The sequence below is a fragment of the Rhincodon typus genome, chromosome 6, assembly GCF_021869965.1.
Source record: "Rhincodon typus isolate 14 chromosome 6, sRhiTyp1.1, whole genome shotgun sequence".
NCBI lineage: Eukaryota > Metazoa > Chordata > Chondrichthyes > Orectolobiformes > Rhincodontidae > Rhincodon > Rhincodon typus.
In genome coordinates, this window is record NC_063337.1 from 30132966 (window position 1) to 30145488 (window position 12523).

A 12523-nucleotide genomic window follows, 5' to 3' on the forward strand; every position below is an offset into this window, starting at 1 on the left:
TTCTTAACTCTGTCTTGAGGGGAGGATGAAAATTCTGCAATAACTAAATAACTATGCATTCCTATGAACGATGACCTCCTTCACAATTATATGCATTTTACTACTATATCCCCAAATCAGTATTTGCTAGGTTGTCGGTTATTCACACAATAAAATTTGTTATAGACTAAATTTTGCTTCAATGCATTCATTTGTACATAATGTTAAGCTTTAATATTTAATATGTTTTTGCACATGAAGCTATCTGTAATTCCCCACAGAGTTTAAAAACTGTCAGAAACTAGTCACTATTCTTTTTGCAATGCATAACAAAGTAAATTAACAGTCTAACAGAAAGGAAGGACTATGCTCAGTTCATGTATATTACAACATTTAGTTTAAAGTCACTTATTTATAGAGCATCTAAAATTGCAAACATTTTAGGGTGCAAAAGAATAAAGTACAATAATATCACAGGGGGAGTTAAACCTTTCGCAGACTCTGTTCGCTTTCTAGAATCTTGAGCAGATAATTTGCAGAATCGCTGCTCTAATGTTGGCTGAATCACTGTTTTATTTTGCGATTCCGTTATGTCCAGAGAGATGTTCTCTTGTGCTTGATGATTTGAAGGATCTTGCACAGTGTAAACAAATTTCCTTGGACGCCCTTTCAGACTAGAAAGCCAAAGGTCTTCCTCATTTACTTGACATTTTATCAAATCCTGAACCAGTGAGGGATTTTTAGCTGCATCTGGACATGTCACACAGTCAACACCGTCCCTGAGCATTCTCGAATCTACAGCAGATTGACAGGGAATATTGTCATCACTGAGGGAGTCTGTAAAACTGACTTTCTGATCTTCCAAAGAAGTTATGGGCTGTATTGAATTCACTTTATTTTCAAGGTTATTTCCCTCCTTCATATGTGTTCTTTCGTTCTTGCAAAAGGGAAAAAGTCTGATTGCTCCAGTTTCTGAATTCGAATCCAACCATTCCTCAACAAATGGTTGAACTGGTGTTGAATCATCAGTTTTATAATAATCTGTGCAAGGAATTTCAGAAGTGGGCAGCTTTGACAACTGCATTCTACCATGAGCATGATTTGGAGTACTTGCTTTCACTTCTGCTCTAGAATGCTTTGTGCTTTCATCAACTGTGCTGAAATCATAAGCAAATGCACAATGATTAAAATTAATCTTTGGTGTGGTTATTTCGCCTGTTAAAGAATGAGAGGTTGGCCTCTGTAATATTGGAACTATATTTTCACAGGTCACAGAACTGGATCCTTTATCAATGTTTTCTTCTAAAGCATTACCCAATTGCTGATTATTAGCTTCTCCATTAGAAATGAGTTTTGGATCACCAACATTTTTCAAACACAATGCAGCTGTAGAAGAATTTGCAACATCAGAGTATTCATTCATCAAATGGTTCTCATCAAGTTCTGACAGATTTAGCTGAGACCAGTCAGATGATGAAGAAGTTATATTATGAGCTGATAATTCCTTCTCTGAACGTTTGTCACGTAAGTGACCATCAGGATTCTGGTTTAAATTGACGACCAAGTTATCTGCATTCAAAAAAATCTGTTTGGTATGGCTCTCTTTAACTGGACTAAGAGTCAAGTTATTTGAAAACATATTGCAGTCTGATTCAGCCACGATGCATTCCAAACATTTTTCATCAGTAGAGCAAGGTGATAAAGCTTTAATAGTGTTTGACTGAAAGTTGCGAACTGTAGAGTTTTGTATTCTCTCTCTAGAATAGGATTTCACTCTTCTTAGTCCCAAATGTGTAGACTCAGTGAAAGGCATTGATTCATCAGAGACAGTCCTAGAAATAAACAGCTTCTCATCTTCATCGCTTTTCTTATTAGATAAACTGTTTGGGTCATCTCCAGGCACTGAAAAACACACAACAGTTAACCTTTTTAAAAAAAAGGAGTATGTGTCCCCACTCAAACAAGGCCACCACCTTGTGCAAGTAGCCATCAGAATATCAGTCAGCTGCAACTGTATGCTAATCGCTAGTATGTGCATGCACAGATTGGTCAAGAAACGTAACTAACAGAGACCCGCTCAGAACATCTGTTAAGACAGTACTGGTTTAAAATGTAAAGAATTAAGCTTTATACAAATTCATTGTTAAAACACTACCAAAAGCAGTGTTCATGAAAAATGCATTTTACAGGTTGTGGTTCTATATGGACAGCTCTGGCAGTTCAAAGGGATTTATTCAGTCTTGTTTAACAACACCCAGCTTCTGTTCACAGTAGTGGTTCAAGAAGGCAGCTCATCATCACATCTTAAGGGCAACAAGGACGGCAATAAATGCTGGCCTACATCTCGGCAGCAACACCCACATCTCATGATGGAACTTCTTTTTAAAAGAAGTTTCGCTGCATGGTTGTCACTCCTTCAAGAAATAACTCCTCAGAACATGCCAAGCATTTTTATATCAGCAGGGCAATATCTAGATATCTTGATGTGATGTGGTTCAAAGTAAATTTTAACATACATCTCAAGAGGTTTGCAGGGGGTTGGGGGTGGGGGAGGAACAAAAATCACTCTCCGTTTGACAGAGTGAAAATTACTTCTTGCACATTATTCTGCAACCATTTTCTTGACATCGGATAGGATCTCTGGCTTCCAACAGAGAGCCAATATTCACATGTTTGTCTCCACCTTGTACTGTGAATATACAGGCAGTGCCATCTTTGTGACAGCTGTCTGTCTCAGTCACTTCAGTAACGTAGCACCACAACACTGACTAGGCACATGCAGAACCACACCATGTCAACTAGCAATGGTGTGGATAATAAAGTTTTAAAAAACATTAAAAATGCTTAATTATCAGAGCATATAGCTTGAACAGCTTACAGGAGACAGAGGGTGGTGGTGGAGTGTTGATTTTCAACCAGAGGCCTGTGACCAGCAATGTCCTGTAAGAATTGGTGCTGGGTCCACTGCTTTTTGTCATTTATATAAATCATTTGGGTGTGAATATAGGAAGTATGGTTCCTAAGTTTGCAGGTGACACCAACATTTGTGGTGTTGTGGACAGCGAGGAAGGTTACCTCAGAGGACAACGGAACTGATCAGATGGGCAAGTGGGCCAAAGAGTGGCAGATGGAGTTTAATCTATAAATGTGAAGTGCTGCATTTTAGAAAGGCAAATCAGGGCAGGACTTGTACACCTAATGGTAAGGTCCTGAGGAGAGCTGCCTAACAAAGAGACCCTGGGCTGCAGGTTCATTGTTCCTTGAAAGTGAAGTCACACGTAGTCAGGGTAGTGAGGGTGGTGTTTGGTATACTCGCCTTTATTTGTCAGTGCTTTGCGTATAGGAGCTGGGAGGTCATGTAGCAGCTGTACAGGACATAGGTTAGGCCACTTTTGGAATATTGCGTTAAATTCTGGTCTCACTGCTATGGGAAGAATGTTGTGAAACTTGAAAGGGTTCAGACAAGATTTGCAAGGATGTTGCCAGGGTTGGACAGTTTCAGTTAAAGGACTCTTAAGAGTTTTTTGAAAAGGTAACCAAGAGGATAAATGATGGTAGGGCAGTGGATATTGTCTACATGGACTTTAGTAAGACCTTTGACATGGTCCAGCACAACAGGCTAGTCATAAGGTTAGGTCGTGTGGGATCTAGCTAGCCAATTGGATTCAAAAACTGACTCCACGGTAGGAAGCAGAGGGTGGTTGTTGAAGGTTGTTTCATAGACTGGAGGCCTGTGACTAATGGTGTGCCATAGGGGTCGATGCTGGGATCTTGGTTACTTGTTATTACATAAATGATCTGGATATGAATGTTCAAGGCACGGTTAGCAAGTTTGCGGATGGTACAAAATTAGGAGGTATAGTTGATAGCGAAGATGGTTATCAAAAATTACAGAGGGATCTTGATCAGATGGGGAAATGGGCTGAGGAATGGCAAATGCAATTCAATACAGGTAAGTGTGAGGTGTTGTACTTTGGAAAGTCAAACGAAAGTAGGACTTATACAGTAAATAGTAAGGTCCTGAGGAGTGTTGTAGAACAGAGGGACCTAGGAGTACAAGTACATAGTTTGTTGAAAGCAGTGTCACCCCATACAGACAGGGTGGTGAAGGAGGTGTTTGGCATGCTGGCATTCATCAGTTGAGGCACTGAGTATCGGAATTAGGACGTTATGTTACATTTATATAAATCATTGGTGAGGCTGCACTTGGAGTATTGGGTACAGTTTTGGTCACCCTGTTATAGGAAAGACATAGTTAAACTAGAAAGTGTGCAAAGAAGATTTATGAGGATGTTGCCAGGACTGAGTTATAGGGACAGGTTGGCCAGGATAGGACTTTATTCTTTAGAATTTAAGAGATTAAGGGGTGACCTTATTGAGGTGTAAAAAATCATGAGGGGCATTGGTAGGATGAATGCATACAGCCTTTTCCAGGGATGAGGAATTGGAAATGAGAAGGCAGAGGTTTAAGGCGAGAGGGGGAAGATTTAAGAAGGACCTGAGGGGCAACTTCTTCACGCAGAGAGTAGTGTGTATGTGGAATGGACTGCCAGAGAAAGTGGTTGAAGCAGGTACAATAGCAACATTTAAAAAACATTTGGATAGGTACATGTTTGGGAAGGGTTTAAGAGGGATATTGCTTGCGTTTGGTCCATTGGAACTAGCCGAGTGGGCACCATGGTCAGCATGGACCAGTTTGGGCTGAAGGACCTGTTTCCATGCCATATTACTCTATGACTGTATGATGAACAGGCTGGGGCTATTTTCCCTGCAGTGTCGGAGGCTGAGGGGTGACCTTATAGAGGTTTATAAAATCATGACAGGCATGGATAGGGTGAATAGCCAAGGTCTTTCCCCTGGGTAGGGGAGTCAAAAACTAGGGGGCATTGGTTTAACTTGAGAGGGGAAGATTTAAAAGGGACCTAAGGGACAACTTTTTCACACAGAGGGTGGAGCATATATGGAATGAGCTACCGGGGAGGTGGAGGAGGCTGGTACAATTACAACATTCAAAAGGCATCTGATGGGACATGAATAGGAAGGGTTTGAGAGGGATATGGGCCAAATGCTGGCAAATGGAATGGATTAATTTAGGATATCTGGTCGGCATGTACAAGTTGAACCAAAGAGTCTGATTCTGTGCTGTACATTTGTGATGCAAGTAAAATGCACCAAGAGCATTATCAAACAAAACTGAATGATCCACATATGATTTTAGCAGAAGTTGGTGGATTGGTCACTTGGTCTTTCCAACCTTCTCCCCTATTCATTAAGACCAGAGCTGATCTGAATATGTCCTTAATTCAATTTCTCTACGTGTCTCCCAAAGCCCTCTACTCCCTTGATCAAAAAAATGTCTACATCAGTCTTTAACTTATTTAAACCACTGCTCTCTGGGGTAGACAATGCCAAAGATTAGCAATCAAGAGATGAGAGAGGATTTCATTTCTAACTGCTCTACTCATTCTAAACTCCCACAAAGGGCAAATCATAGTACCCCTACAGTGTGGAAACAATCCTTTGGCCCAATAAGTCCACACTGACCCTCCGAAGAGCATGTCACCTTATCCCTACATCCCTGCACCTCCCATGGCTAATCTGCCTAGCCTACACACCCCTGGACGTTACAGGCAATTTAGCATTGTCAATCCACCCAGCCTGTACGTCTTTGGATTGTGGGTGGAAACCAGAGCACCCGGAGGAAACCCACGCAGACACGGAGAGAACATGCAAACGCCATACAGTCGTCCGAGGGTGGAATCGAATACGGGTCCCTGGTACTGAGGCAGCAGTACTAATCCCAAAGCCACAATGCCACATATTCAGTCAGCATCCACCTTCTTAAAGCTCCTCAGAATTTTAAGTTTCAATATGATCACCTTTCCTTCTTCTAATCTCCAATGAGTACAGACCTGACCTGCTCAACATTTCCTCATAAGAAAACCTCTTCATCCCATGAATTAATCCAGTAGATCTTTGCTGAACTGTCTCCGATGCAAATATATCCCCCTCAAATAAGGAAATCCAAAGAAGTTGATATTTATCTCTGTTTCTGTTTGAACCTAGAATATGGAGCCTTTTTGGCAGATGAGAAAAGGACCCAACAGTACTTAATGTGGTCCAGTCAAAGACAGCAGTGAGTAGTTAAATGAATATGGCAGACACCTGATTTAAGTTTGCAGCTGTTGGACTTAAATAAACAGTGATGACAACTGTACCAGGGGAATGGCCAGAGTTAGAGAGAGCAAAGACTTTAATGGGGTCAGGGACATTGAAGATGGAGGTGAAGTATATTAGTAATTGCAAAAATATCATGCTGAGTGTAAGATGAAGACCAGAATTGGGGTTTTAAAAAGTGTGATGGTAAATTAATTGGGAATAGTAGCAGCATAGAAGAAGTAGGGTTGAGAGAAGAAAGGGAGAAGTGGATAGGGAATGACAGAAATAACTGATAAGAGGTGGCTTTAACTGTAACTACATCAGATAAGAATCTATTAGTACAGGGGACCAAAATGTTGGGAAAACAATAAGATTTAAAAAAAAGTGTCTTAGAATGGAGAAAAATCTAGAATTTAGGTGTCAGGCAGGTGAAGCATAGTTACCGATGGTAAAGCAATGAAAATCACAGATTACCAGGGGTCAGAGCTGGAGATATTCAATTCCTTACATTTTCACTTAATTTGAATGATACAAAATAAAAACTTGCCATGACTCTGATTAACAGCTTCCACTTCTTCACTTTCCTCCTCCCCAATTACAGACATTGCATGGATACTGTTTAGACCAACAGCAAATGCATCGCATTGTATATTTAAATTGCTGTGTAAAAGCTGAAGACAAATGAATAACTGATTAGAATGTCAACAGAACAAAGAACAGTTTAAATCAAGTTTTTTAAAAACCTTTTTAAAAAGCTTGGAGCAACAGGTCAATTACTTTGTGATTCCATTTGTAAGGCTAAGTGATCAGTGTTCCTGTCAACAGTATTCTTTTATAATAAAAGTATGCCACTTTTCTAGATTTTTGGTGAAAGGTAATAGTTAAATAGGACCATTGGGCTGCTCTCTTGCAAATTTATGATGGGTTTTACTCAAGGGTCATCATGCCTCAGGCAAGGGTGAGAACACAGGACCTCATGGTAACCTCAGCCTGTGCAGGTATTAAACCTAAGCTATTGGTGTCACTCTACATCGCAAACCAGCTGCCCAGCCAACTGTGACTTTGATCACAATTTCAGAGACTAGCACAGTCACTGCAAAGTGGAATGTTAGTGTTGATATTGATCAAGATCTCTATCTTACAGCATGGTCAATTAAACAAGGCCAGTTTTATTTGAAGCCATTCACCTTACAAAGAGGCTATTTCTAGGACACCCTCTTCTCACATTAGCTCATCTTATGGCATTGTGAACGAGCAAGTATCGAGAACATCCAAGTGGCATGGCAATCTGCGTTAAGTGACTTTCCACTGCTCGAGTTACTTCAATAGAATCAGTTGGAAACTTGACAGGTGAGTTCAATACTACCATAATTATGCAGATCTTTATTCGGAGGAATATTAGCACTAGTCATCACTTACGATAAAAATCATTACAACTTATAAACAAAAACATAGAAGAAAAAAATCTCACACCACGCAAGCTCTGACAGATACATAACTTACTAAAGGCACTTGTACTTCCTTTGGCCTGTCTTGAGGCAGGTTATTTTCTCTGGCTGAAAAGCACAACAAATGGTTTATGAAGCAACATGTAAATTTCCCATAGGCAACTGAGTTGTATCACTCACCTCTAAAATCCAGATTCTAAGGCTATGGTTCAAAAAGCAAGGAATCTATTTCTGGACACCATGGGAATCAGGATCCAGGTGACAGTTATGATTTCAGAAAATAAGCTGAAGTTCAGAAAGTTCTGTAAACCTGCCAAACTAACAACAAAGGTACATGGGGACAGGGGAACAGCACCACGTGCATGTTACCCTTCAAGTCACTCACCATCCTGACTTGAAAATATATAAGCAATTCCTTCAAATGTCGCTTGGGTCAAAATCCTTGAATCCACTAACTAAACAGAATTGTGGTTCTACCTACAGCACAGGGACTACAGAAGACAGCTTACCACCACTTTCTCAATGGCAACTAAGATTGGGCAATAAATACTGGCCCAGCCCATGTCCCAGGAGTGAATAACAAAAAGCATAAAGTCCATGCAGACTCTACAAACACGATTCTCATCCACACACAAGTCACCTTGTCAAAAAAATCCAATCAAATTTTTTTTAGAAACGATGGAGTAAATGAACACTCAAGTTTTCAGTTAATCAGGGACAGCCAGCGTGGATTCATGACAGCTAGGTCATGCCTGACAAAGCTCAAATGATTTGTTTGAAGAGGTGACTGAAAGAGGCTCAAAAAATGTTTTTGTGCTGTGGACAGAGCCAAAGGAATGAGAGAGATGAACAGATGGTGTGGATGTATAGAGCTAAAGACAAAGGGGTTGCTATTTGTAGTGAAAGAGAAATAGAAGTATAATGAGCGTAAATGAAGATTTGTAAGGGAGAAAATGGGCGTGTCCTTCAGACAGCAGAGTAAATAAGGCATGAACCAAGACGTGGTCATACGGGGAGGGGAAGCAAAAAAAATGAGGACAAACTTCATGCTTTGAACAGTCGCAGTCATGAAGCATAGAAACAAGCCAACCAACAAATGCCAAATTACATGCTCATCCAGCTGCTTCTCTAATGTTGCGAGAGGACCGGCCTCCACTACCATCTCAGGCATCTATATTTTCACCAGCCTGAGTGAGAAAAAATGTCAGATCTCCTCTAAACCACTTACACCTTACCTTAAACACGTCTGCAATAGGGAAAAGATGCAAAGGCATATCGTAAATATGGTTATTTATCAATGATCTACCTCTCCAAAAGGATTTTCTCTTGTTTGAACAATTCCTAAAAACTCAGTTTTCCACCTAGATCTTCTTAAAGCTAATTTTGCTTTCTTGCACCTGCTTTCATTTCTGTCCATTTGAGCCTCAAGGCAGTGTTGTGCTCTCTGTGCTGACTGTGTGTGTAATAACATTTCACTTTATTCCTTGCCTGGCTGAAAACACTCCTAGTGACTTCGCTCAGCACCCATAACTTCACTGCAGCAGTGTCCTAGAGTCGAAGAGCAAAGTATGATCACAAAAGATTTGAGTGAGGAAGCCCATTCTCATGTCATTCATGCATTTCATGCATCCCATCTTCAATCAACATAGATTGTGTTTTGTCTCCACACTCGTTATTCATTCTAGTGGTGTGGGAAGCACTAACAATGCTGACATTTAGTGACCCTTCTTAACAGTTCAGTGGTTTGATATGCCATTGGTAGAGATATTCAAAAGAACGGACTGAAGGATTCAAAATCATGAGGATCTTGTATACAGTAAATAGGGAAAAACTGTTTCCCTTAGTGGAAGAATCAAGAACAAGACGACATAAATGCAAAGTAAGCAGCAAAAAGGAGAATTAGTAGCATAAGGAAAGTCCATTTCACCCAGTGAATAGTTAGGATCTTGAAGACATTGACTGAGAATGTGGTAGAGGTAAGTTTAGTCAAAGTATTCAAAGTAGATTATTATCTGAAAGGAAGGAATGTTCAGGACTGAAAATAGGAAAAGGTAGGGGGCTGCCAATAGGTGAACTGCTCCTTTGGACAGCCTGCACAGATATGAAGAGCCATGTGGTTTCCTTCCGGGCTATAACAATTCTGAGATTACATTTTACTAAAAAAAAATAAAAGCAGCATCTCTTTCCCTCCTGCAAAGAATTCCCATTTGCTCTAAATTCCTGACTTTGTTCATAATGTTAACTACGCATCTGTGATCTCTCTGTGCACCCCCACTAGTCTGCAGTATGGTTCCCAGACTTGAACAAAACAACCCAGCTGAACCTTAACATGGTGAAGAGGCAAAGAGTGACAAGCCTAATTCTAAGAGCTAAGCATGAATAATGACCAAACATTTAGCATTCAAGAAGCCATAAAGCTAAATTGATTAACAAATCATTAAGTGAGCTTCTTAGAAATCCATTTTTGCAACAGCTGGTAAATATGCAAAATAATCTTAAATTGTAAAGCGGTACATTCAATAAAATTGGAAGTGGACAGGAATGTAGCTGATGCTCGCTTAAGTGAGTTGGAGTTCTAGAGGGAAAGGTTCTCTAGGCCCAAGAACAAATAACACAAATAAATCACTCTGCCAAACCAGCCAGCTTTGCCATGTCAGCTCTATCTTTTCAGCAGTCTCGTGCCTTTTTCTACATTCATAACATATTGCCAAGTGGACATCAATGCCCCGTTGAACACCTCAATTGATTTTGCATCTTTGGCCAACTGGAACAGAGAGACCCATATTTCCAAATATGTAATTTGAAAACAATTTTACTGAGCTCCAATTCTAAGTTTAATTCTAGATTCTCCTACTCAAGGGAAGAAATTATCTTTATTTTTCAAAAAGCAATGATCAGAATGGAAATATCTCAATCAAGTTACATTAAACAAGAGAATGATGAAATATTTCTTCTATTAATACAAAATTGGCCAAAATAAAAATTACTTCCAAATGACAACTTTCCAAGCTTGGAACATTTGTGATTACCCTGTTCACAATCCTCAAACATTTGATATACTATACAGAATAAAAATTAAACTAAAGACAACTAGCAAAATCTACCTGCCTCTTTGTAATTAATAATCTGTATGATCTGTTACAAAAAGAAACAATTATAAAATTGACAGCACTAAAATCTATTTGCTGAATTAAATAAAGCTGCTTGCTTCCAAGGCTGAAACTACTTCGACCACTCACCTTTACATATAATGACTGTTGGATTCAATGATGGAGGAGTTGCTAACGAACTGGTCCAAGACATGTCAGGATCCATCTCAACCCCAAGACTTTCCAAAATCTGCTTTGACATGACCTATTTCAGAAGTAAAAATTGCAGTATTTTTCTTTACAAGGCAAAACAAAAAATTAAAATAAGTGAATCCTTACTTCAGATGACACTGGAGGGCTGAAAAATGAACATCCACCATCTGGAAGAAAACGTATCTTTTTAAGAAATTACACCTTGTGAAATGATAAACATTTTTGTACATTATTATAAATTTGATTGACATTTTGCAGAGAATCACAGCAAGGCGTCTTTCAGTTGTTCAACTGTCCCTACGAAGACTACAAGTTTATTCCCATTGTCAAGCTTAATCTTTCTAATTAATGGAATTTTATATTCAGAAGTCACCCAACACCAACAGGTTTATTTGAAATCATGAGCTTTTGGAGTGCTGCTCCTTCATCAAGTGGGGAGCCATTTTACATCGTGGAACCATTTTACATCATTCCAAAGCACATTCCAGTCACTGATAGATATTTTGCATCAGCTTGTTCAGAGATGTTCCGAGCCGATGGGGTGGGAAGGGGTAAACACTTGAACCGAGGTCTTCCAGCTTGGAGGTAGAATCACTACCACCACAACACAAGACCCTCTACAGCCAAAAATACATTTGTCATCATGTAGCTAACTGATGCACAGCTGGATGTCACAAGTAGCAACATATGGTCAGCTGTCCTCTGAAAACTGCTGACTTTTCTTCATCATCATAGTCCAGCACCAGCACCTCCACATAATAATTTTATATTGACAGCTGTAACAGTGACCAAATTGGACAAGTATCTGGTCTATACTTGGGAGTGCCATGAGCATTTGCACAATTTATTACTGGATTATCGTCAATCAGGAAGGAAGACACCTTGAAGTTATACCCACCTTGTATGGAGTAAGGGTGTTGTAGAGCCCTGTACGTATTATGCAACAGAATAGGGCTAGAGCGAGATAAAACAAAAATGAATTAACATTTTTGTAAAGTCTGTATGCACATTTACAGTGTTACAATGAAGAATGCATGGGTTACGGAGCATTTTTCTCTTCAAAGAGATCTGATCATTCACATCAACAGCATTTCTTTTGTTTTAGGAGGATCAGACATTAAATGTGTGGGAAACTCAAAAACAAGACCCTAACTTTTTCTTTACATACAGTACATATCCACAAATTGTTATAGTTAAGTGTAAGCATGCATTACTTCTGAAACCTAACATATTGATTAAATCCCAGAGCTAAAAAACCTTCAGAAACTTGCACTTTTGACATACTTAAAATCATGCTTTCATTGTACTTTACATTTATAAAGGCATCTTTAGTTTAATACAGAAATGTACAGGACAGAAAGTAGGCCATTTAGGACTGAGATGAGAAGAAATTTCTTTATCCAGAGAGCTGAGCCTGTGGAATTCCCTTATACAGAAAGCAGTTGAGACCAAAACGTTAAATGTTTTCAAGGAGGAGATACAGTTCTTAAGATTAAATGCATCAAAGGGTGTGGGGCAAGTGCAAGAACAGGGCATTAAGTTGGATATCAGCTAGGAATCATGAAATCCTTCCGCAATGGCATTGTGGGTTTACCCACAGCCCATGGACTGCAGTGGCTCAAAGCAGCAGTTCAC

The 12523-nt window shown here is 39.6% G+C and overlaps 1 protein-coding gene across 3 annotated transcripts in view; it reads right to left on the reverse strand.

Annotated features, from left to right (window-relative positions):
- Positions 1-12523, reverse strand: part of brca2 (BRCA2 DNA repair associated) — a 111611-nt gene that overhangs the window by 82629 nt on the left and 16459 nt on the right. For all 3 annotated transcript variants that reach the window (XM_048598205.1, XM_048598206.1, XM_048598207.1), the window contains 6 exons: positions 11787-11842; positions 11015-11055; positions 10826-10940; positions 7642-7694; positions 6686-6809; positions 469-1881 (listed from right to left, as the gene is read on the reverse strand). In XM_048598205.1, coding sequence (XP_048454162.1) covers positions 469-1881; positions 6686-6809; positions 7642-7694; positions 10826-10940; positions 11015-11055; positions 11787-11842 — 1802 coding nt within the window. The remainder of the gene's footprint in view (positions 1-468; positions 1882-6685; positions 6810-7641; positions 7695-10825; positions 10941-11014; positions 11056-11786; positions 11843-12523) is intronic.